Source organism: Oncorhynchus keta, chromosome 22, assembly GCF_023373465.1.
Source record: "Oncorhynchus keta strain PuntledgeMale-10-30-2019 chromosome 22, Oket_V2, whole genome shotgun sequence".
Lineage (NCBI taxonomy): Eukaryota > Metazoa > Chordata > Actinopteri > Salmoniformes > Salmonidae > Oncorhynchus > Oncorhynchus keta.
Window position 1 is genome coordinate 14,680,785 of NC_068442.1, and position 27,309 is coordinate 14,708,093.

The following is a 27,309-nucleotide window of genomic DNA, read 5'->3' on the forward strand; positions in this document are numbered from 1 at the left end:
AACCGTTTTGAAGGAGTTCCCACATATGCTGAGTGCTTGTTGGCTGCTTTTCCATCACTGCGGTCCAACTCAACCCAACCCATCTCAATTGGGGTGAGCTCGGGTGATTGTGGAGGCCAGGTCATCTGATGCAGCACTCCATCACTCTCCTTGGTCATATAGCCCTTACACAGCCTGGAGGTGTGTTGGGTCATTGTCCTGTTGAAAAACAAATGATAGTTCAACTAAGCCCAAACCAGATAGGATGGCCTATCACTGCAGAATGCTGTAGTAGCCATGCTGTTTAAGTGTGCCTTGAATTCTAAATAAATCACAGACCGTGTCACCAGCAAAGCATCTCCACACCATCAAACCACCTCCTCCATGCTTCATGGAGGGAACCACACATGCCGAGAATATCCGTTTACCTACTCTGCGTCTCAAAAACACGGCTGTTGGAACCAAAAATCTAATTTGGACTCATCAGACCAAGGTGACAGATTTCCACCTGTCTAATGTCCATTGCTCATGTTTCTTGGCCCAAGCATGTCTCTTCTTCTTATTGGTGTCCTTTTGCTTCTTTAATCAGCACAAAAGTTTTTTATCTGTGCTAACATAATTGCAAAAGGGTTTTCTAATGATCAATTAGCCCTTTAAAATTATAAACTTAGATTAGCTAACACAGGAGTGATGGTTGCTGATAATGCGCCTCTGTACGCCTATGTAGATATTCCAAAAAAGCGTCTGCCGTTTCCAGCTACGATAGTCATTTACAGTGTTAACAATGTCTACACTGTATTTCTGATCAATTAGATGTTATTTTAATGGACAAAAAAAATGACAATTTCTTTCAAAAACAAGACATTTCTAAGTGACCCCAAACTTTTGAACGGTTATGTGTATGTATGTACAGTTGAAGTCGGAAGTTTACATACACTTAGGTTGGAGTCATTTTTCAACCACTCCACAAATTTCTTGTTAACAAACTATAGTTTTGGCAAGTTGGTTAGGACATCTACTTTGTGCATGACACAAGTAATTTTTCCAACAATTAATTACAGACAGATTATTTCACTTATAATTCACTGTATCACAATTCCAGTCGGTCAGAAGTTGACTGTGCCTTTAAACAGCTAGGAAAATTCCAGAAAATGATGTTATGGCTTTAGAAGCTTCTGATAGGCTAATTGACATCATTTGAGTCAATTGGAGGTGTACCTGTGGATGTATTTCAAGGCCTACCTTCAAACTCAAGGCCTCTTTGCTTGACATCATGGCAAAATCAAAAGAAATCAGCCAAGACCTCAGAAAAAAAACTGTAGACCTTCACAAGTCTGGTTTATCCTCGAGAGCAATTTGTAAACGCCTGAAGGTACCACGTTCACCTGTACAAACAATACTACGCAAGTATAAACACCATGGGATCACGCAGCCGTCATACCGCTCAGGAAGGAGACGCGTTCTGTCTCCTAGAGATAAACATACTTTGGTGCGAAAAGTGCAAATCAATCCCAGAACACCAGCAAAGGACCTTGTGAAGATGCTGGAGGAAACAGGTACAAAAGTATCTATATCCACAATAAAATGAGTCCTATATCGACATAACCTGAAACGCCGCTCAGCAAGGAAGAAGCCACTGCTTCAAAACCACCATTAAAAAGCCAGACTGCGCTTTTTGCGACTGCACATGCAGACAAAGATAGTACTTTTTGGATTAATGTCCTCTGGTCTGATGAAACAAAAATAGAACTGTTTGGCCATTATGCCCATTGTTATGTTTGGAGGAAAAAAGGGGGGGCTTTGCAAGCCGAAGAACACCATCCCAACTGTGAAGCACGGGGTTGGCAGCATCATGTTGTGGGGGTGCTTTGCTGCAGGAGGGCCTGGTGAACTTCATAAAATAGATGGCATCATGAGGAAGAGAAATGATGTGGATATTTTGAAGCAACATCTCAAGACATCAGTCAGGAAGTTAAAGCTTGGTCGCAAATGGGTCTTCCAAATGGACAGTGACCCCAAGCATACTTCCAAAGTTGTGGCAAAATGGCTTAAGGACAACAAAGTCAAGGTATTGGAGTGGCCATCACAAAGCCCTGACCTCAATCCTATAAAATGTTTGTGGGCAGAACTGAAAAAGCAAGTGCGAGCAAGGAGGCCTAGAAACCTGACTCAGTTACACCAGCTCTGTCAGGAGGAATGGGCTGAAATTCACCCAACTTATTGTGGATACCTTGTGGAAGGCTACCCAACACGTTTGACCCAAGTTAAACAATTTCAAGGCAATGCTACCAAATACTAATTGAGTGAATATAAACTCCTGACCCACTGGGAATGTGTTGAAAGAAAGGAAAGCTGAAATAAATCACTCTACTATTATTCTGACATTTCACATTCTTAAAATAAAGTGGTGATCCTAACTGACCGAACACAGGGAATTCTTACTAGAATTAATTGTCAGGAATTGTGAAAACTGAGTTTACATGTATTTGGCTAAGGTATATGTAAACTTCCGACTTCAACTGTGTATACATGTATGTATGTGTGTATATATATATATATGGCAATTTTTGCACGTAAATCATGGTAGGGCAAAAAACAAAAACAAAATGGGATGCATGCCAGCAAAGCCACAACACTAAACAATACATTAATTGCACAATAATGGTGACAAACGGTTACATATATTTTTTTAATACACACAACACTTTCCAAATAGAAAATATTACATACATTTTCCTCAATCGTTTTGTTGGGGGGATTTAAACATTTGAGAAGAGACAGATTAATAAATGTTTTGTTGAGTTCAAAAAGAGTAGTGCCAGCCAGGTGCCAGTGGTTTCTGTGAAAATTACAGGCAGAGGGCGTTTCACCTCAAGACACTTTAACCTAAGCTAATTTAGACGGGTCGTCACTAGGTACCACAGCCACAAAGTCATAAACCCCGTTTCTACTATTTATCTTGTTAAAATGTGCATTTAAACCTAACCACAATACTAATCTTATACCCAACCCTAACATTACGTTTTCATAAATGTTTAAGATGTAGCCAATTTGACTTTGACTGTGGTAACCCTTTTGACGGGATAGGCAGGCTGCTCTCTTATCTGCAGCTCTGACGAAACCAGTCTCCTCCCCCAAAGTTGATACGAAAATAAGAACATTATGCCGCCTGTCACACGGGAAGAAGTTGGATTCATGAACTAAAACTAGTTTTTTTTTGTTACACTAACTCAACGTTTTTGCATTGTCGTCCTTTTCTAATTTGGACTGGAGAAAACAGCAAAGCATGTCTCGTTTTGGGGCGTTAGTCTTTTCAATTTGACGAGTGAAACGCATGTTTGTTGCCAAGGTACACTGTAACGTGTCAGCGGACCACTTCATCAGAGCAAGACAACTTACTGCATGTCCTACTTACCTGGAAAGCCAACTTTTGGACAGAATTAAGCGAAAATGTCAGACAACAGATCTAGTTTTCTTCATATTGGAGACATTGTGTCGCTTTACGCGGAAGGCACTGTCAATGGCTTCATCAGTACATTGGGGTATGTTCCTCTAATTAAATATTAACCATGTTTTATTAAAATGTGACAACCATGGCATGTAGGCCTACAAGTTCGTTTGTTGGCCAATACATGAAATGAGTCAATGTTGGTAACACATGGCGGTGTCAATGGGTGTGAGGTTCAAAAGTCGGAAGTTGAAGGAAAGGCCTAACAAGCGATTCCATCAAGGAGGAAATGCCGCATATGAGCCTCACACATTTTATGCAAATATAACAGGAATGCAAAGCATTATGAAGTAAACTGCATGTAAGTAGGCCTGTACCGCTCCAGTGTAGCCAATGCGTGTGCAATGTCCAGTCACACATGCTTTCAGGCACATTATTACTCTTTGGACGCCAAATGGTTTCCTGGGAAGATATCGCGTAGTGATCCATTACGTACTCAAAATAGTATTAAGCTTTTTCACGGAAGGTCGTGGCTCTCTCGGCAGAGCAACACGCACTGTGAGAGAGCTGAGGAATTTCACTTGATTGCTCACAGCTGTTTGCTCAACATGTCTTCCTTGACCTGTGATGTAGTGACTTTGTATATGTTCACCAGGGTGTCCCCAATGCAACTTGAATAATGGTTAGGTTGTTGAATGTACTCTTGTGGCCGATGCTTTAATCTGCACAGTCAAGATAGAAAACTTTACCTTTAAGAACTTTTGCTATTTGTTTTGTTCATCACATGTTTTACTTTGCGGCAATGTACACATTTCCAAATGTACAGAGAATTGAGAGGAACTTTCATGTGTTTTATCAAACAGTGAAGGGTCAAATAAGGTATGCCTACAGGTGCACTCTAGTTTAAAGTAAATGTATGGCATTCTGTGAGTACAGAAGATCATTGACTAGCCTACTCTGAGTGTGGGAGTACTGGTTGCTGAACCAGAGCAGGCCTAATACTGACTTGGTGAAATGGTGTACTATTGTACTTTTTTTAAGCCATTGAAAGTTTACTATCAGTAATAACAGCTAATTCTAGAATTTCTACAAATATTGACTCTCGGAAGATAATTGACTAATGGTCATCAGCTTTGATATTATCCTAAACGTACAAGGCACCACAAAGACTAGAGTGTCCTCTTGTAAACACTATAGTGCTTAGTTGAAATGGCTCCAGCGCTTTAGATAATTTCTATGCTCTGCCATCTAGGCCCACACAGGCAGGTGTGAATGCACTCGTTCTGTGGAATGAGTCTGCCCTACCCACCTCTCCCTCACATTCTCTCTCTACTTTCTCTGTCTGTTCTTTTAAACAGCCACGCCAAAAGCATAGCAGGCATTTGCCTAACCATCACTGTTACCATAGTTACTCCATGGATATCAGTCTGAAAGAAGTCTTTGTAAAAATGACAGTCGTCTCTACAAGGCAGAATGTTGAATAAAATGATATTTACACTTTACCGGTTGTACATGCTGTTGGTCCTTTTGGTGGTATGAGGTGGAGATAGGGTAAACACTTTCCTGTGGATATCTGTCTTTTTGCTGTGCCGGTAGGTTCTGTCGCTTGTATTTGAAATCTGTTGACACATTGCACCTGATGCACAATATGTAAACAATAGCCGAATGTAATTGACCGAAGCGCGTTTCCTCGCAATCAGCTGGAAGTGTGTGCGGTTCGGTTAGGCCATATTGTGCAAGTGTTGGCCAGGTGCGAATTGCATCAGTATTGAAAATTTAAAAACCTGAAATACAGACCAGCGTACCGAAGGTCGGGTTGATAAAATATTCCTGTGGCTATTTTGTATCAGAATACCTCTGACATAGGGACAAATTGGCGGACAACAGTTAAAGTAAGTTGAAATTAAGTTTAACATTCTGACTTGTAATGGGACTGCTGAGCCTACATGTTAGAGATGTGTAAGTATTTACCTCTCGGATTCTAAAGAGGCTATGCAGACATGAGCCTGAAAACACGATATTGAATTAAGTACGTCGGGCATAAATTAGCGTTTGGACCATGAAGGCTTCATTTCATGAGCTCTACAAGCCAGAACGATGAATCAAATTATATTTAAACTAACTTGACCTGTTGTCCATGTGGTTGGTCCTTGTGGGACAATCTATCCTCAGGAATGTATAATTATGTTAACTTTTCAAAGAACTGGTTGTGCGTTCATATTTCTATCAATTGGAGCATGCAAGATGAAAATGCATGCACTAGATGCATGCTTCAGGTGATAGAAATCTGTTCATTGAAAACTAGCTGTTATTGGCAGAGGTTTGAAACTCTCTTGTTGGACTATTAACTCATTTACCACCTGGTCATGTCACCAGGTAGGGGTAGTCCAAAGCTCCATCCCACTAAAACAGGCTGAAATGTCAGGTGGTCTATTCAAAAAGTTTATACATTAAAATGGCATTTTCATTTTCACAGTATTATTCCAACTTCAATGTGGAAATGTATATAAAACACTCATGGCCTTTAAAATAGAATTTGATTCAATATTCTGGTTTGTAGTGGTCATGAGAGGAACATTTCCTGATCCAAATGCTCATTTCTGCCTAACGTTGAATCCAATGCAATCCAACGTGGGGTTTCCTGGCCTACGTGAGCAGGGGATCACTCCTGAACTCCCCTCTTGATGTCTACGATCATGTTGGTAACTCAGAACCCCATTGTGTTCATGAGACACAACAGCCTCATTCCAGTAGCTTCAAAATGCCTCGTTGTTTTCTTGTGATAATCACTGATGTGTAAAATGAGTGGATAAGTCAAATCTCATTGCTTTCACCAATCATACTATGCTAGATTAGCAATGCCAAGCAGGAAGGAATGGAAATGGGGCCAGTGTTTTTAGATTGGGACAGACTGGCTTGTTACCTGGGTGGATGAAGCCTATAAAGGCCACAAATGGACCTGTGCCAACAATATGAATCATGACTGACATTGTGTTACTGAAAAGTTGATGCAGTCAGATAACTTGTCAAGGCCCATCTCAATGCAAATGTCAGGGCCATAAAATGTCAATGCAAAGTGCATAGTAGAGAGCTCTGCTGTTTTGAACGAAAGTCAGTAATGAGTCGTCTGATTCATTAACTAATGCAGTCTGACGTAGCCAGGTCTATTTGACACACGTTGGAGAGGATCAGCTTGAGCAAAGTGAGGTGCAGAATCACTGATCTACAAATTGTATTCCCTGCCAAGTAATAGGTTTTGTGCAATTTTAAGATTTGCAGTGCAATGCAAATACAGGCACAACCAGATTGATTGATTGGAGACAGCTTGTATCAATTACAGAACATTTCCTAGGATTTTCTACCAGCAGCAACCCTAGTGGATAGTGCTGGAAATGCTGGCTTCTGCACTAAAATCATGGCCCTAATCATGTGATTTTAGGTTGTTCTCATGTTTAGATGATGCAGATGCATTCCAGATTTTACATAAAATACCTATCCAGGCATACTGTCAGCTTACCACATCATGGTCGCATCCCCTGCTCAGACATTGCATGCATCAACCAATGGTTGCGTGCCACATCGTTGACTGCAGTCGGGCACCAAATTGCTACAACGTGGTTAGCTGATACGTAAAATACCTATCCAGGTGCTGTAAGATCTGGCAGGTGTCAGCAACATCTGCACCCCATATCTTATAGCAATCTGCTGCCCGCCTGCACAGTCTGACATGGCACGCAACAGTAGTTGATGCATGCAACATCTGTGCATCTATTTAGGCAGAAACTCAATAGTCTGTCCCTAATGGCACCCCATATAGTGTACCCTCCAACTGCTCACCTCTCCCTCAAAGCACATTGCAGGAGAGGATCCAAGATCCTTCCCCCAGACCTCCTCCAATTAGATTTGAGAATTATGTAAGGCGAGGAGTTGAGGACACCAATGGTTTGACTGCTAGTAACGTTTTCAGACAGGCATGGTATTGTGAATGTTGACTGGCATTGCCATTACAATATGCATCACATGCAACCTCAGCTCAAATTACTTTGATAAGTCTATAAATCCATACTGACTTATGATAGTAACGTATAACCTCTTACTTCAAATAAGTTCCTCAGCTCACACCTCCTTTTACAAATATTCAGTGTTCCCCTCAGGCTGATTCTTTGCCCAAGTCCAATCCTCTTCTGCTGTGCTTATCTTGCTGATATACTCAAGCAAACAGACCAAACAAGTTCACACATTCTAGTTTAGTAGCACTAGCTAATTTGGATGCATAAGGTAGCCTGAACTATGCATGCATTGTTCATGGACCACTATTTCAGCTACATAACCACAGTCATTTAGGCTAACTTCATCCATGGTCTAAATGTTATCTGGTTCGTAATGTACATGTCAGTCTTATATTGGCAGGTTACACATCATTAGGTTAAAGGAGAGCTGTGCATCACCAGCAAGTTGAAGCGTGTCCAGAGATCTGTTGATTAACAAAATTCATTGACCAGTAATTTGGCCATTCTACAGCTTCATACTATCAGAAAATCACAGTGTGGTCACACTGTTTATTTTCTCAGCCTTGTCACGGTCTGGCGTCCTTTGTCTTGCTATAATGTGTAATGAAGCGATAATTTGCCTACCTTGTCCGTATCCTGTCAGCTGGATGTGCTGCTGGTTCTTTTTTAACTGAGATCCAGGACCAGAGTCGCATTCATTAGGTCATGCAATGGAAAGTGTTTTTTATTGGAGTCCAAGAAGTCCTTCCCTGTTTACATCAGTCTTCCATTTTGGTTCCTAATGAATATGACCCAGTTATTTGAAATGCGCTGGCTGTCATGACACTGGTTAAAGCCCCACTGTTCCAACTGAGCAAAGTTATAGGCCTATTCATTAGGGCACACTGTAGAAAAACATTTTGTAACGTAAAATTTCAATGTTTCTTATTCGACAAGGTTCAGGCAGTCCATCCCTATTTCAGTCCGTTATTCTTCCATTTGGTGCCTAATGAATGCGACCTCTGTACTTGAGGTTACTCATTTATGTGCTAAACAAACTGAGGAGTCTTTAGTTTATCTTGAGTCTTCCTGTTTTGCTGTGTAGGACATGATTTGACATCCTATTGTTTCTCATTTAGATGAGACTTTGATATGGGAGCTGAGGAATAGGAAATATGCACAGCAACAGCCAGCCAGTTCAGATTGAATGATCAAAAGCCATGGCAGCAAGAGGAACTACCTGACTGACTCACTGCACAGGACTGCTAGTTTTGTCTGAACCAGAGGGACCGTGTCTTGCATTTTCCCCTTCGCCATTCATCTACTCGACTATGTCCTTGTAATCCAGTGAAGTGTCTAAGATAAATTAGGGATGTGACAAATAAAATAAAAATTCTAAATGTTTAAACATAAATGTTTTTTTTATATTGGTTTCCCGTTAAAATACGAAATTCATAGAATTCCATGTGAATTCACAATGTAGATGCACTGCTGCCAGCAAAGGTTTGGGTCTAACGATGTGTCCCTTTCAGGTGGTTAAGCATTGCACCTGTTCTACCATTACTGTACCTCAATTCCACCTGGAAAAATTTGCATTTCACCACCTTCTAATTTAACATAAATTTCCTGAATTTTTCCATTTGAAGTTAAGCCCAGGGAATTTAGGGAATTTTGCTTATATTCATCAAAAAAAGTTTATAAGAGAACATTTTTTGTGGGATATACATAAGGCAATTCTAGGTCCTGTGGCATATTTTGGTTAAACTATCCCCAATTCAATGGAATTGCAACCCTCTGCATGCACAGTCCATTCTTCCATCACACGTGCAGCTGATCTGGCACACTAATGATATGCTATTGATTCCACACTACTACACTGTCTGAGCCAAGGACTACATGGTTTATGGTAAGTTTTGATTACAATACTGGGTGGGGTGAATATATTTTATGACACATTATTTTTTGTTAGTAAATAGTAGCCTACAGCAAAGTGTGTTTAAAATCATTTCTAACTTGTTAACAATTTCTGCTAGTAACCATGTAGGTTTTAGCTTGCTTGAGCCTGCTAACTAAGGAGTGTTAATTCACCTGTTTCCATACATGTTTCATTTAAAAACATATACCTTACAAGGGAGTTGTTTAATCTAACTATTTATCTGTACATTGAATTGTATTTGTTTTATTTTTGCAATGTAGACTGTCATCGTGTCACTGAAAACAATGGATACAATCTACAAGTGAGCCAAGGAAATTGTTAGGTATGTGAAGGGTCATCAAGTTATAGCAGCAATCTACCTCGCCAAGCAAAGTGAGAAGAATAACAGCACCACATTGAAGCTGCTCAGCGACACCCGTTGGGGTGGCATTTTATGATGGTGCCACGTTGAGTCACTGAGCTCTTCAGTAAGGTCATTCAACTGCCAATGTTTGTTTATGGAGATTGCATGGCGGCTTGCTCGATTTTATAGACGTGTCAGCAATAGGTGTGGCTGAAATAGCCGAATCTACTCATTTATAGGGGTGTCATGGCCATGTTGTGTGTGTATGTACTAGAGGTCGACCGATTATGATTTTTCACCGCCGATACCGATTTATTGGAGGACCAAAAAAGCCGATAGCGATTAATCAGGTTTTTAAAATTTATAATAATGACAATTACAACAATACTGAATTAACACTTATTTGAACTTAATATTAAAACATCAATAAAATAAATTTAGCCTTCAATTTTGTTTAAATAATGCAAGTGCAAGTGTTGGAGAAGAATGTAATATGTGCCATGTAAAAAAGCTAACGTTTAAGTTCCTTGCTCAGAACATGAGAACATATGAAAGTTGGTGGTTCCTTTTAACATGAGTCTTCAATATTCCAAAGTAAGAGGTTTTAGGTTGTAGTTAATATAGTATTTATAGGACTATTTCTCTCTATACCATTTGTGTTTCATATGCCTTTGACTATTGGATGTTCTTATAGGCACTATAGTATTGCCAGTGTAACAGTATAGCTTCCGTCCCCCTCCTCTCCCCTACCTGGGCTCGAACCAGGAACACATTGACAACAGCCACACTCGAAGCATCTTTACCCATCGCTCCACAAAAGCCACGGCCCTTGCAGCGCAAGGGGAATAACTACTCCAACTCTAAAAGCGAGTGACGTTTGAAACAGTATTAGCGCACACCCAGCTAACTAGCTAGCCATTTCACATTGGTTACACCTGCCATTAGGCTGATGGGCTTGAAGTCATAAACAGCGCTGTACTTGCGAAGAGCTGCTGGCAAAATGCACGAAAGTGCTGTTTGAATTAATAATTACGGGCCTGCTGCTGCTCAGTCATACTGCTCTATCAAATCAGACTTAATTATAACATAACACAGAAATACGAGCCGTTGGTCATTAATATGATCGAATCCGGAAACTATCATTTTGAAAACAAAACGTTTATTTCAGTGAAATACGGAACCGTTCTGTATTTTATCTAACGGGTGGCATAAATATAATAGTCTAAATATTCTTGTTACATGGCACAACCTTCAATGTTATATCATAATTACGTAAAATTCTGGCAAATTAGTTCGCAATAAGCCAGGCAGCCCAAACTGTTGCATATACCCTGACTCTGCATGCAATGAACTCAAGAGAAATTACACAATTTCACCTGGTTAATATTGCCTGCTAAACTGGATTAGTAGTTATAACTAGTGATTTATGATTGATTGTTTTTTATAAGATACGTTTAATGCTAGCTAGCAATTTACCTGGGCTTTTACTGAATTTGCGTAACAGGCAGGCTCCTTGTGGAGTGCATGAGAGAGAGGCAGGTCGTTATTGCGTTGGACAAGTTAACTGTAAGGTTGCAAGATTGGATCCCCCGAGCTGACAAGGTGAAAATCTGTCGTTCTGCCCCTGAACAAGGCAGTTAACCCACCGTTCCTAGGCAGTCATTGAAAATAATAATGTGTTCTTAACTGACGTGCCTAGTTAAATAAAGGTATTATTATTATTTTGTATAAACATTTTTTTTTTAAATCGGCACCCAAAAATACCGATTTCCGATTGTTATGAAAACTTGAAATCGGCCCTAATTAATCAGCCATTCCTATTAATCGGTCGACCTCTAGTTTGGACCATGATAGCTTGTTGGTGATGTGGACACCAAGGAACTAGAAACTATCAACTCTCTCCACTGCAGCCCCGTTGATGTTAATGAGGCCTGTTCGTCGCGGCTTTTCCTGTAGTCCACAATCAGCTCCTTTGTCTTGTTCACATTGAGGGAGAGGTTGTTGTCCTAGCACCACACTGCACGTTCTCTGACGGAGGAGTGGCTTCAGAACAAGTCCTTGAGTGGTCCAGACAGATGATTCCATGTGTTATTTCATAGTTTGTCTTCACTATTATTCTACAATGTAAAAATAAAGAAAAAACCTTGAATGAGTAGGTGTTTCCACATTTTTGACTGGTACTGTATATGTATGTGATGGGTTTAAATTATAAAGATGGATTTAAAATGCACAAATGTTTGGTCGTCAATCGTGAATAATACTTTTGTTTTTCCATGCATCGTCTGCATACCAACCATTTAATCTCAGTTTCATGTGGATAACTATTTAGATCTGCTTGAGTTGTACTTTGTTTTGAAGTAGACTACAGTGCTTTGAGTTATACGTTCAGTGGACAGTTTTTTTTAGATATTATGAGGTACATCTAGTACCCGGTCGTACTCTCCTTTGCCACAAGAAGGGGCATGGAAACGGGTATCAAGGGACCTAACGTGTGCCAGAAAAACATTCCCCACACCCTTACATCACCTCCACCAGCTTGTACCGTTGACACCAGGTAGGATGTGGCCATGGACTCATGCAGCTTACGCCAAATCCTGACTCTGCCATCAGCATGATCCAACATGATCCGGGTTTCGTTGGACCAGGCAATGTTTTTCTATTCTTCAGTTGTCCATTTGGTGATTGCGTGCCCACTGGAGCTGCTTCTTCTTGTTTTTAGCTGATAGGAGTGGAACCCGGTGTGGCCGTCTGCTGCAATAGCCCATCCGTGACGACGACCGATGATGCCTTTCTGCACACTACTGTTTAATCCTTAGTCTAAGCCGAGGTTGAGGGTTCTACTAATCTAATGTGGAATTGTTTTAAGATGGTCATACTAAGGATTGTTTTGATTTTTTAAAATCCCTTAAGGCAGCGTTTCCCAAACCTCAGTCCTTGTGAACCGAAGGGGTGCATGTTTTGGTCTTTGCCTTAACACTACACAGCTGATTCAAATGATCAGATCTTGATGATTAGTTGATTATTTGAATCTGCTGTGTTGTGCTTGGGCAAGAAACAGAAAGTGCACCCTTGGAGTCCCAGGAACCAAGTTTGGGAAACCCTGCCTTAAGGTATAATTGGTATTATTTGATAGAACATTGAATTTGGCCTAGAGGGGTATAATAGCTTCTAGGCCAAAGTGTTAAAGACGTTAAAGTGAGAAGACAGTTTTTCAGGCCACGGGACTGCCGCTGACTGGATGTTTTTTTTTTTTTTTGTCGAACCATTCCCGGTAAACTCTAGGCACGGTCGTGCGTGAAAAGCACAGGAGGCCAGCTGTTTCCGAGATACTGGAACAGGCGCGCCTGGCACTGAATATCATACCACACGCAAAGTCGCTTAGGTCAATTTTTTTTGCCCATTCTAAAGTAAAATCAAACAGGAACTGGATGCTTGTCTGCCTGCTTTATATAGTAAGCCACGGCCATGTGACTCACTTTGTTGGAGTGAACCATTTTCGTGAACGGGGTGGTGTACCTAATAAACTGGCCACTGAGTGTATACGTTTTTCAAACTTGTTTTTCCATTTTAGTATACCGTAATACCCTTGATGTCTTGCATGTCTCGCAAATTTACCAAAGTAGCCTAAAGTTCGCCTTTTCTCTGGTTTGATTTAAATTACACAACTTCCCCAGGCCTTTTACAGCCTGATTGTTTAGTTAGGCTATAACACAGTAAAGAATAGGTTTAGAGAGAACTGCACTGTGATTTACATTTTATGGGGGGGACAGTTTACATTTTTTTAAATGTTTTTTTAAAAACAAGACTGCTGTTTAAATCGGGCTGAGCTTAAATCTATGAATGTGTTCAAATCTGGAGTCAAAGGAGGAGCGATACAAAAGTTATTGAGTGTGCTGGAAGTAACATGCGGAAAATGAAAACACCCAAGACTAAGCTATTTGTAAATATTTTTCAATTGTAGGGCAAGGGCATGGAACTGCATTAGCTAGTTTCCTTGGAGGGCACGATAGTGCCTCTTCCCCCTCAGGAGCCTGAAAAGATTTGTCATGGGCCCTCAGATCGTCAAAGTTCTAAAGCCGCACCATTGAGAGCATCTTGACTGGCTGCATCACCGCTTGGGTGCCTTGCAGTTGCCATACCAACAGCAAGGTGGTACAGAGAGTGGTGAGCACGGGTGGTACATAACTGGGGCCGAGCTCCCTGCAATCCAGGACCTCTATACCAGGCTTTGTCAGAGGAAGGCCCCAAAAATGGTGAGACTCCAGCCACCCTACCGCATGGCAAGCGGTATCAGTGCACCAAGTCTGGAACCAGCAGGACCCTGAACAGCTTCTACGACGCATGCCATGACTGCTAAACAGGACTACTAAATAGCTAATCGAATGGCTACCTGGACTACCTGCATTGACCCTTCTTTGCACTAACTCTCCTGCACTGACTCTATGCGCACACACTGGAGTCTATCCATACATAATTACACTGACACTCCAACACACACACACACACACACACATAACATGCACACACATGCATACTGACGCCACATACACACACACACACACACACCTTCACCACATACGCTGCTGTTACTGTCTAATCTATCATGTTGCCTAGTCACTTTATCCCTACCTATACTGTATGTAAATAGCTAGTTTATTTACCTCGTAAACAAGCACATCGACTTGGTACTGGTACTCCCTGTATATAGCCATGTTATTTTTAATTTTTAACTCTGAATTGTTGAAAAAGGACCCTTAAGTAAGCTTTTCACTGGTAGTCTACACCTGTTTACGATTCATGTGAGAAATGTGATTTGAGACAACAATCTGCTAGTGATTTCTGTAGCAGTGCAGACTACCAGAGATGCTTGATTGACACACACACCAAGGATGAAACTTTGACCACGATGAGAAGCTTGAGTCAACACAGTATGAGGATGCCACACTGGGCTTCCTTTCACATACTGGGCTTCCTTTTCACAACTTATCTTCAAGTTGCCAGATGGTTCTGTTTTTGTTAAAGGCTGGCATAAGATTAGCCTGGTCCCAGATCTCTTTGTGCTGTCATGCCAACTACAGTGCCTTCAGAAAGCATTCATACTCTACTTATTCCACATTTTGTTGCGTTACAGCCTGAATTCAAAACGGGTAAAATATACTGTATAATGTTTTGGTCACCTATCTACACATAATTCCCCATAATATCAAATTGAAAACATGTTTAACATTTTTTTAAATATATAATTTACATAGGAATTCACACTCCTGAGTCAATACATGTTACAATTACCTTTGACAGCGATTTACAGCTATGAGACTCTCTGGGTAAGTCTTTCTTTAATTAAGAGATTTGCACACCTGGATGGTGATATTTGCATTATTCTTTAAAACAAAAAATATATATATATATATATATAGCTCTGTGAAGTTGGTTGTTGATCATTGCTAGACAGCCATTTTCAAGTCTTGCCATAGATGCTCAAGCTGATTTGAAGTAAAAACCCACTAGGCCACTCGGGTCCATTCAATGTTGTCTTGGTAGGCAACTCCTTGTCTGTATTTGGACTTGTGTTTTAGGTTATTGTCTTGCTGAAAGGTGAATTAATCTCGGTCTGTTGGAAAGTAGACTGAACCAGGTTTTCAGATTTTTAGCTCTATTCTGTTTATTTTGAACTATATAAAAAAATGCCTATTCCTTGCCAAAGACATGCATACCCATAACATGATGCAGCCACGACCATGCTTGAAAATATGAAGTGGTACTGTGACGTTGTGTTGGATTTGCCCCAAATGCTATTTGCCACATTTTTTGTAATTTTAACTACAATGTTGATCCATCCTCTGTTTTCTCCTATCATAGCCATTAAACTCTCTAACTGTTTTAAAGTACCATTGGTATCATGGTGAAATCCCTGAGAGGTTCCCTTTCTCTCCAGCAACTGTTTTAGGAAGGACACCTGTAACTTTAGTGACTGGATGCCTTGTATCACTGTCCAACGTGTGATTAATTACTTCACCATGCTCAAAGGGATATTCAATCTCTGCTTTAAAAAATACATGTTTTGACCCATCTACCAACGTGTCCTTTGCAAGGCATTGGAAAACCTCCCCTGTATTTTGTGGTTGACTCTGTTTGAAATTCACTGCTCGACTGAGGGATCTGTATGTGTGGGGTTCAGAGATTAGGTAGTCGTTCAAAAGTCATGTTTAAACTATTACAGCCATTAGTCAATGCAACTTATTATGTGACTTGTTAAGCACATTTCTACTCCTGAACTTATTTAGGCTTGCCAGAACAAAGGGGCTGGATACTTATTGACTCGAGACATTTTAGCATTTAATTTGTAAACTTTTCTGAAAACAATTCCAAATTGACATGATGGGGTATTGTGTGGAGACCAGTGAAACAATCTCAATTTAATCTATTATCAATTCAGTCTGTAAAACAACAAAATGTAGAAAAGGTCAAGGCGTGTGTATACTTTCTAAATGCACTGTATATGGTAAATTGGGCATTACAATGACCACCAAAGGAGTTGGCAAGAGAGTACAAACTGATCTGTGACGAGGCTAGCATAAGATGTGTCACGTTTTAGAATAACACAGTCTTTCACAGGATGTAGCCAGGTCCTATTTTAAAACCATTTATTTAACCTTTTATTTAACTAGGAAAGTCAGTTAAGAACATTCTTTTTCACAATAACGGCCTACCCCGGACAAACCCTACCCTAACCCGGACAACACTGGGCCAATTGTGCGCCGCCCTATAAAAGCTAGAAGTGAGGAACAGTGGCACATTCTCTGCCAACAGAATCATGTTTAGTTTATCTTGTGGTTTCAAAACCTGTGGGAATTTAGTTAACACGGACACATAGTTGTGTTAAGTGTGGATGGAGAGTGTGTCAGTCAAATCATTTTTCTGAAGATGTTTTTTTTTGTCAATTGTCAGAAAACAATTGCTGTGGCAGGCTGGTGGGCTGGTTACATAGCAAATTTAGACATTGACTACAAAAGCCAGGCATGCAGTGCGGAAACAAGGCGGTTAGATGTTAACCCATCAACATCTAGGCCTTATCAGTCACACACAGAAGCCATGCGCTTTTCCTGTGGCCGCACCAGCCTGTGCCCCACCACAGCATTTACACAATCGACAGTTTCCTTTTCAACTAGACCAGGGCATGTATTAACTAAGCATCTTAGAGTATTAGTGCTGATCTATGATCAGTTGTTGTATTTTAGATCTGAATTAATATGATTACATAGATAGGGGTCAACCTGATACTCGATCAGCACACATGCTCTAGCGCTTTTTGTATACTGGCCCAGTTATCATTGTAGAACACAGTAACTATCTGTTATAGTTAGTTACACAATAATGAAACCTGGCAATGCTCTGAATTCAACATGACATCCAATAAAGAGCATCACATGCGATGCGTGCCGATTTCTTCCTTACATGCTACAGGTAACTGACAAAATAAAGGAAACCTCAACATAGTGTCCTAATCTAGCCATGGTAGCCAAAATAATGAGCAACTGGGCCTGCCCTGCACTTTTATACATGCCCCTAAGCATGATTGGCTGTTAATTTCTTAATTACCTCAGGGACCACACCCATGTGGAAGTGCCAGCTTTCAATATACTTTATCCATCTCATTTACTCAACTGTTATCTTTATTTTGGCAGTTCCCTGTATGTTGGTAGTGGGTAAATCCATTTGAAATCAACCAGTTCTCTGATTTAAACAAATTCCATACAATAAGTGGCCAGAAAGGGACATTTTGGACCTAATTATTACACAACATTCAGGAAATAATGGTGCTCAAAGTATACCCATTTTGCATATCTGGTACCCCATTGAAATTAAACTAACTTCTAATTACTACCACAAAGATGACTGCCAGTCCACCCACCGTGTTGAATGTCAACTTAAATGGTCATGTCTATTCTGTTATCTATATTTCTATGATTTCAATAGGTTTCCTATAGAGGGTTGACATTATTTAGAACGGATATTCCCATTCAAGTCAACATTCTCTGATGTCTGGACCTCCAACCATCTTTGTGGTACCATTTGAAAGTTGACATTTCTATTTTATTCCAATGTTAGTATATTTATCAGCCAAAACATAACACACAAATAATAAAAAATGTCTCAACCGAGGGTGGATACAACACAAAAACCTCAGACGTAAAATAGGGTCTAAGCCTTGCAGGTTTTCTCAAACTTTCCTGCCCCCCGGGTGCATGTTTTTAGTTTTTTGCCCTAGCACTACGTAGCTGCTTTTCAAATAATCAAAGCTTGATGATGAGTTGGTTATTTGAATCAGCTAATGCTAGGGCAAAAAACAAAACGTTACACCTGGGGGGGAGGCCCCAGGACCGAGTTTGGGAAAACCTGGTCGAAGCTACAACATGCGAATATGAAAAGAATTTAAACATTTTTAGGTAATTGACATAAATGTTAAATTAAATTTCTATAAAAAAAAACTAAAATGGTGTGTGTGATGTAGGATGTTTTTGTGTTCTTCCCAGGCTTGTTGATGACAGGTGTGTGGTGCAGCCGGACGCAGGAGACCTGGCCATTCCGCCCAAAAAGTTCAGAGGTGAGTGGGAGGAGTCAATGACTAGCTGGCCAACCGCAGAGGACTGCGTTGTAACTCATATAGTTGTTGTATTTGATTGAATTAACTCACCGCTTTTCTGCCAAGTTAGCAGTGATGGGCAGTTTAGTAGTGGAGCGTGCCAAAGTTACTGCAGTCCACACACACACACACACACACCCTCCCAAGGCCTAGCAGGCCACTATAGCCCCATGTTGTTTTAACAGTGTGGTTTATAGGATGAGGTTTAAGTGTTTAACTGACTTTACAGAATCCCATTGAGTAAACAGCCACAAACCACACACATGCTATATACCCCACCCAGTCACACACTCAAGTCAGTTAGTGACACACTGCCATGCAAATTACACTGAAAAATATACAAGTGCAACATGTAAAGTGTTGGTCCCATGTTTTATGAGCTGAAATAAAAGATCCCAGAAATGTTCCATAAGCACAAAGCTTATTTCTCAGAAATGTTTACATCCCTGTTAGTGAGCATTTATCTTTTGCCAAGATAATCCATCCATCTGACAGATGTGGCACATCAAGAAGCTGATTAAACAGCATGATAATTTCACAGGTGCACCTTGTGATGGGGACAATAAAAGGCCACTCTAAAATGTATAGGATCTTCTGAGAACAGCCACCCGGACAGCTGATGAAACTGGGTTTGCACAACCGAAGAAGTTCTGCACAAACTGTCAGAAACCGTCACAGGGAAGCTCATCTGCGTGCTCGCCGTCCTCACCAGGGTCTTGACCTGACTGCAGTTCGGTGTCGTTAACTGACTTTGACTTTGATGGCCACTGGCACGCTGGAGAAGTGTTCTCTTCACAAATGAACCCCAGTTTCAGCTGTACCGGGCAGAGAGGTTGTGTGGGAGAAAGGTTTGGTGATGTCAACGTTGTGAATAGAGTGCCCCACAGTGGCGGTGTGGTTATGGTATGGGCTGGCATAAGCTATGGACAAAAAACACAATTTAATTTTATCAATGGCAGTTTGAATGAACTGAGATACCGTGAAGAGATCTTGAGGGACATTATCATTCATCCGCATCCGCAGCCATCACATCATGTTTCAGTATGATAATGCATGGCCACATGTTGCAAGGATCTGTACACAATTCCTGGAACCAGAAAATGCCCAAGTTCGTCCATGGCCTGAATACTCACCAGACATGTCACCCATTGTCACCCATTGAGCATGTTTGGGATGCTGTGTATAGGCTTGTACGACAGCATGTTGCAGTTTCCGCCAATTTCCAGCAACTTTGTACAGCCAATGAAAAGGAGTGGGACAACATTCCACAGGCCACAATAAACGGCCTGATCATCTCTATGCAAACGAGATGTTGAATGAGGAAAATGGTGGCCACACCAGAAACTGACTGGTTTTCTGATCCACGCCCCTACCTTTACATTTTAAAAATCTGTGACCAACAGATGCATATCTATATCCCCAGTCATGTGAAATCTATAGATTAATATTTTTTTAACCTTTTATTTAACTAAATTCTTTTGTTTTCAATGATGGCCTAGGAACAGTGGGTTAACTGCCTTGTTCAGGGGCAGAACGACAGATCTTTACCTTGTCAGCTCAGGGATTTGATCTTGCAACCTTTCGGTTACTAGTTCAATGCTCTAACCACTAGGCTACCTGCCGCCCCAACATATAATTCATAAACGCTTAAAATGCAATATGAATTTTTTTACATTTTTATTTGTTTTATTTTATTTTTTACCTCATTTAGCCATGATGAGGGCCTAATAAATGTATTTCCTTATATGAACTGGAACTCATTAAAATCTTTGAAATTGTTTTGTGTTGCGTTTATATTCATATTCAGTGTACATTATATGTAGTATGTTTGTCTGTGTGATGCATGTATATGTATTCCTCACTCACCTCCCTTTCTGTTTCTTTGTGTCTTTATTCCTATTTTTCTCATTTCTTTCCCACTATTCATCTCTCTTTCTCTCTCTCTTTCTCCAGACTGCCTATTCAAGGTATGTCCGATGAACAGGTACTCGGCTCAGAAGCAGTTCTGGAAGGCCAAACAGGGCAAACAAGGCAACAACTACACAGAAGCAGACCTATTCAAGAAGTTACAGGTATGACCTTTCTCCAAGCCCTAGTGTAATTAATTCACGGTCCTGGGCACGACACCCACAGGGTGTACAGGATTTAGATCCATCCCAGTACGAACACAACTGATTCACCTAATCAAGGGCTTGATCATTTCTGCCATTGATTCGTCTAATCAAGTATGTTAGTAGTGGGCTAGAACAATAGTCTGCACACCCTGTGGTTCCCCAGGACCTGGATGGACAAGCACTGCTTTAAGGGAATCAGAATCAGTTTGATCAAGGCGAGGCACAGATTCGCTGATGGTGATCACATAAGAATGAGTCATTTGGGATGCAACGTGATTTGTAGATCGGTGATTCTGCACAATCTGGCTACAATGTACTTAGCATCAAGCATGTTTTTCTTAATTTCCCAGCATGCAGCAGAACTGGAACAGAAGCAAAACGACACTGAGAATAAGAAGCTGCTTGGAGAGGTGGTCAAGTACAGTAACGTCATCCAGGTAACAGCCAACTCCCCTTTCTTATCAGAGACGATATCTCGGTTTGCTTTGTGCCCGTAACCTTGTGTATGTTTTCACTTATCAAGGCTGCCTTTCTGTCTAGTCTGGCTTCAAGTGCCTCACATTGCCAATGAGGTGCTTTAACAGACAACATTTTGTATGGCACATAGTAAATTGAACTTGCATCATTTTCAAGTCAACTGCGGGTCTGTTCCATGTGGTTTCACAAGGTTCGTGGCCTCCAACTTGGCTTAAAACTGTTGTGTTAAAGCATTTCAAAGGAATTGGTTTGGTCAGGTCCAGTCTCTTGCCACATGATTTGGCTGTTAAAAGATGAGCCTTTTTCATTTAGTGCTCTGTGTGCATTTTTAAAGCTAAAGCCAATTTGAATGATCTATTCAGAAAACAGAATATTTTATGTGATAAATAGGATTTGGGTAATGTTCTGATCCCTAATGCCAAGCAGAAACTGAATTGAAAGGATTTTGTGGTTCATTCCAAATAAAGTATTGACAAATTCTGAGTTCATAACAAATTGAAATGATAAATTAGCCCTTAATCTCACTTTAATAAAGAGTACCAATTTCATACGGTAACTGTTTCCTAGCAATACATGTGATTTGGTAAAGATTAGAGTTAGGTGTTGGGGTGGGATTCGAACCAGGGACCTTGTGCATGACCTTGTGTTGTGAATGATGTGTCCTCGTGAATTGGCCCCATTTTCTTTTCACCCTCAGCTTCTGCATATTAAAAGTAACAAGTACCTGACGGTGAACAAGCGTCTGCCGGCGCTGCTGGAGAAGAACGCCATGCGTGTGTCTCTGGACCCATCCGGCAATGAGGGCTCTTGGTTCTACATCCAGCCCTTCTGGAAGCTCCGCAGCGAGGGTGATAATGTAGGTACCTTTTGTGCTGATCTTGGATCAAGTTCCCATTGTCTATACAATCGTAATAATTTGTGATCTGAAAAGCAAAACTGATCTTAGGTCTACACACTTACTCTGAGAATATTTATGAAAAGGGGTCCTGATCTGACTGTAACTACAGGCCACTGCAATCTTGAACATGTGACCAAACGTGGAACAACTCCTAGCCCTACTTATCATAGATATGTTATGGCAAACCAAACCTCATGATGAAACTCAGTATTGTTGAGATGTTTAAGTTGTGAGAATCTTTAAAAAAAACAAACATTTTTTTAGGGGCTGTCTTAATATATCGGGGCGGCAGTCGGCAAGTCTGTCGTTCTGCCCCTGAACAGGCAGTTAACCTACTGTTCCTAGGACGTCATTGAAAATAAGAATTTGTTCTTAACTGACTTGCCTAGTTAAATAAAGGTAAAATAAAAAAAATATTGCAATTGTCCTGTTTCTAATTAGATTGGTATTATGTCCATGTCAACGTAATGTCTTCATCCTGCTGAAATAACTCGACTGGTTGTCTCCTCTCCTTTTGCTTTAGCATCCTATGGTGGAAGGTATTCTTCTTGTTTGAAGTGCATGGTGGAAGTTTAGGCCATGAGACTTGCTGTGAAAGCATGGTAGCACTAGCTTTGCATGAGCATTGGAAAAACTTAAGTACGTGTTTGCATTTCCACGACTTTTCTACAATTCTTTTCCCCCTTAACTGTTATTGACTAACAAGATCTGCACAATTTAGATTACAGCAATGCTATAGATACTTAGTCTGTTTATCATGATATGTAAGTGGTTTGAATGGAGATGCTTGAGACTATATGGTGCATACAGTACACTGCGTTCAGCGATTTCCCGCTGCCACACACATTACTATATGAATGAATGTCAATGCGCTGTGTACACCCCACAGGCTACACTTCCTTCATTTTACCATGTGTTGTGCTCATCTGCTATTGATGTGGGGAATACTTATCTCTAGATAGATGGGTAACCCTTTGCATGGGACAGGGAGTGACTGTGGACCTTTGCTGTTTGATGTTTGTCAGGTCATCTCATTCCTCTGTCCTGTGATCTGCCTCATATGTGTATTATGTTTTATTCTACTTTACTCTCTTCATTATAATGTGTATGCTAGTGTCTGACCTGTGTGCTTGGTCCCTAGGTGGTGGTGGGAGACAAGGTGGTCCTGATGCCTGTGAACGCAGGACAGCCTCTCCACGCCAGCAACATTGAGCTGCTAGACAACCCCGGCTGCAAGGAGGTACGATCCATTGAACTGTTTTATTTAGAGCTGAGGGACTATGTAAAACATTTACTGGATACTATGCAAAACGGTGCGGAAGAATGACAGCCATGTTATCTGTCTCAGCAATCTCCAACAATTCCTGTACTGTTGTGTTTTTGAAGACTCCAAAAAAGCTGCTGGTCAGCAGGTTTGCCTTTGAAGCACGTAGGATGAGCGAGTGGCATTTGTTTCGAGTCCAGTCGGCAATTTGAATCTCGGCATGTTTTTGTTTAGGCGTGTCTTTGTTTTCTAACCTTATCCTAACCCTAACCGTAACTAACCACTCGCGTCTAACCCTAACCACTTGCTAAATCAACTGTATCATAACATGCGTTTGGAAAGCTGCCTGGTTATAGGTATTATTAAGAACATTAAGTCTAGTGGTAGTGCCTCAGACTCTAGTTCACACACAGGCGCTGGTAACGGGGTTACGATTGCCACCTCTGCCCCTACTGTCTCTCCCTCTACCTTCCGACTATCACTGTCCATAAAGAAAATACTTTCTGGTTGCAGAACTGGCAAAGTTGCAGGTATGACATAACTGCTGACCAGCAGCTACACTACAGAACAACGTGTAGTATGTGGACACCTGCTTGTCAAACATCTCATTCCAAAATCATGGGCATTAATATGGAGTGGGTCCCCCCTTTGCTGCTATAACAGCCTCCACTCTTCTGAGAAGGCGTTCCACTAGATGCTGGAACATTTCTGTAGTGGCTTGCTTCCATTCAACCACGATCATTAGTATGGTCAGGCACTGATGTTAGGCCTGGCTCTCAGCCGACGTTCCAATTCATCACAAAGGTATTCATTGGGGTTGAGGTCAGGGCTCTGTGCAGGCCAGTCAAGATCTTAACAAACCATTTCTGTATGGACCTTGCTTTGTTCACTGGGGCATTGCCATGCTGAAACAGGAAAGGGCCTTCCTCCAAACTTTTGCCACAAAGTTGGAAGCACAGAATCATCTAGAATGTCATTGTGTGCTGAAGCGTTAAAATTTCCCCTCAATGGAATTAAGGGGCCTAGCCCGACCCATGAAAACAGCCCCGGACCAATTTCTCCTCCACCAAACTTTACAGCTGGCGCTATGCATTTGGGCAGGTAGCGTTCTCCTGGCATCCGCCAAACCCAGATTCGTGCGTCAGACTGCCAGATTGTGAAGCGTGATTAATCAATCCAGAACGCGTTTCCACTGAGTCCAATGATGGCGAGTCTTACAGCACTCCAGCCGACGCATGGCGTTGCTCATGGTGATCTTAAGCCATGGCCATGGAAACCCTTTTCATGAAACTCCCGCCTAACAGTTGTGCTGACTTTGCTTCCAGAAGCAGTGTGGAACTCAGTATTGAGTGTTGCAACTGAGGACAGGAGATTTTTATGCTCTATGCGCTTCAGGACTCGGTGGTCCCGTTCTGTGAGCTTGGGTGGCCTACCACTTTGCGGCTGAGCCGTTGTTGCTCCAAGACGTTAACACTTCACAATAACAGCACTTACAGTTGACCGAAGGAGCTTTAGCAGGGCATACATTTGATGAACTGACTTGTTGGAAAGGTGGCATCCTATGACAGTGCCAAGTCACTGACCTCTTCGGTAAGGCTATTCCACTGCCAATGTTTGTCTATGGAGATTGCATGGCTGTGTGCTCTATTTTATACACCTGTAGACAGCGGGTGTGGCTGATAAAGCGGAATCCACAAATTTGAACGGATGTCCACATACTTTTGTATATACATTGGGGAGAACAAGTATTTGATACGCTGCCGATTTTGCAGGATTTCCTACTTACAAAGCATGTAGAGGTCTGTAATTTTTATCATAGGTACACTTCAACTGTGAGAGACGGAATCTAAAACAAAGATCCAGAAATTCACATTGTATGATTTTTAAGTAATTCATTTGCATTTTATTGCATGCAATAAGTATTTGATACATCAGAAAAGCAGAACTTAATATTTGGTACAGAAACCTTTGTTTGCAATTACAGAGATCATACGTTTCCTGTAGTTCTTGACCAGGTTTGCACACACTGCAGCAGGGATTTTGGCCCACTCCTCCATATAGACCTTCTCCAGATCCTTCAGGTTTCGGGGCTGTCGTTGGGCAATACGGACTTTCAGCTCCCTCCAAAGATTTTCGATTGGGTTCGGGTCTGGAGACTGGCTAGGCCCCTCCAGGACCTTGAGATGCTTCTTACGGAGCCACTCCTTAGTTGCCCTGGCTGCGTGTTTTGGGTCGTTGTCATGCTGGAAGACCCAGCCACGACCCATCTTCAATGCTCTTACTGAGGGAAGGAGGTTGTTGGCCAAGATCTCGTGATATATAGCCCCATCCATCCTCCCCTCAATACGGTGCAGTCGTCCTGTCCCCTTTGCAGAAAATCATACCCAAAGAATGATGTTTCCACCTCCATGCTTCACGTTTGGGTTGGTGTTTTTGGGATTGTACTCATCCTTCTTCCTCCAAACACAGCGAGTGGAGTTTAGACCAAAAAGCTCTATTTTTCTCTCATCAGACCACATGACCTTCTCCCATTCCTCCTCTGGATCATCCAGATGGTCATTGCCAAACTTCAGACGGGCCTGGACATGTGCAGGCTTGAGCTGGGGGACCTTGCGTGCGCTGCAGGATTTTAATCCATGTCGGCGTAGTGTGTTACTAATGGTTTTCTTTGAGACTGTGGTCCCAGCTTTCTTCGGGTCATTGACCAGGTCCTGCCGTGTAGTTCTGGGCTGATCCCTCACCTTCCTCATTGACGCCCTACGAGGTGAGATCTTGCATGGAGCCCCAGACCGAGGGTGATTGACCGTCATCTTGAACGTCTTCCATTTTCTAATAATTGCGCCAACAGTTGTTGCCTTCTCACCAAGCTGCTTTCCTATTGTCCTGTAGCCCATCCCAGCCTTGTGTAGGTCTACAATTCCCTGATGTCCTTCCACAGCTGTCTGGTCTTGGCCATTGTGGAGAGTCTGTTTGATTGAGTGTGTGGACAGGTGTCTTTTATACAGGTAACGAGTTGAAACAGGTGCAGTTAATACAGGTAATAAGTGGAGAAGAGGAGGGCTTCTTAAAAAAAACAGGTCTGTGAGAGCCGGAATTCTTACTGGTTGGTAGGTGATCAAATAATTATGTCATGCAATAAAATGAAAATGAATTACTTAAAAATCATACAATATGATTTTCTGGATTTTAGATTCCGTCTCTCACAGTTGAAGTGTACCTATGATAAAAAATTACAGACCTCTACATGCTTTGTAAGTAGGAAACACTGCCGATTTTGCAGGTTATCAAATACTTGTTCTCCCCACTGTATATTGTGTCTGAGGCTCTGCAAAGATGTGTATAGTCATGACAGTCTGTTGTTCCTCCCTGCTCCTCTCCTTGATTGAACTGTAGGTGAACGCTGTGAACTGCAACACCAGCTGGAAGGTCACTCTGTTCATGAAGTTCAGTGACTACAGAGAGGACGTCCTCAAAGGAGTGAGTGTACTTTATCTTACCTAAATGCTTCCCATCTATGCTTACCTTTTTTATGCAGAGGGTTGTATACACAGTGTATTGATGAGGGCTCTGCTTGCACACCCACGTTTAGGCTACAACTGTTTGATTTACAAATAGCAGGAAATAGAGGACATACAGTGCCTTGGGAAAATATACAGAGCCTTTGACTTGTTCCACATTTTGTTACATTGCAGCCTTATTCTAAAATGTATAAAATAAAATAAAATACTCATCAATCTACACACAATACCCCATAATGACAAAGTGAAAACAGGTTTTTAGAATATTTGCAAATGTATTCAAATATAAAAAAGATACCTTATTTACATAAGTATTCAGACTCTTTGTTACTCAAAATTGAGCTCAGGTGCATCCTGTGTCCATTGATCATCCTTGAGATGTTTCTACAACTTCATTGGACATGATTTGGAAAGGCAAACACCTGTCTATATAAGGTCCTACAGTTGACTCATGTCAGAGCAAAAACCAAGCCATGAGGTTGAAGGAATTGTCCGTAGAGCTCCGAGACAGTATTGTGTCGAGGCACAGATCTGGGGAAGGGTACCAAAAAATGTCTCCAGCATTGAAGGTCCCCAAGAAAACTGAGTCCATCATTCTTATTAAATGGAAGAAGTTTGGAACCACCAAAACTCTTCCTAGAGCTGGCCGTCCGGCCAAACTGAGCAATTGGGGTAGAAGGGCCTTGGATAGGGATGTGA

The 27,309-nt window shown here is 41.4% G+C and overlaps 1 protein-coding gene across 2 annotated transcripts in view; it reads left to right on the forward strand.

Moving 5' to 3' along the window:
- Window positions 1-3,095: 3,095 nt before the first annotated feature.
- Window positions 3,096-27,309, forward strand: part of LOC118401101 (inositol 1,4,5-trisphosphate receptor type 2-like) — a 159,814-nt gene continuing 135,600 nt past the window's right edge. For both annotated transcript variants that reach the window (XM_035798334.2, XM_035798335.2), the window contains exons 1-7: window positions 3,096-3,521; window positions 18,230-18,300; window positions 20,293-20,411; window positions 20,804-20,890; window positions 21,628-21,786; window positions 22,970-23,068; window positions 26,486-26,569. In XM_035798334.2, coding sequence (XP_035654227.1) covers window positions 3,430-3,521; window positions 18,230-18,300; window positions 20,293-20,411; window positions 20,804-20,890; window positions 21,628-21,786; window positions 22,970-23,068; window positions 26,486-26,569 — 711 coding nt within the window. In that variant the 5' untranslated portion in view covers window positions 3,096-3,429. The remainder of the gene's footprint in view (window positions 3,522-18,229; window positions 18,301-20,292; window positions 20,412-20,803; window positions 20,891-21,627; window positions 21,787-22,969; window positions 23,069-26,485; window positions 26,570-27,309) is intronic.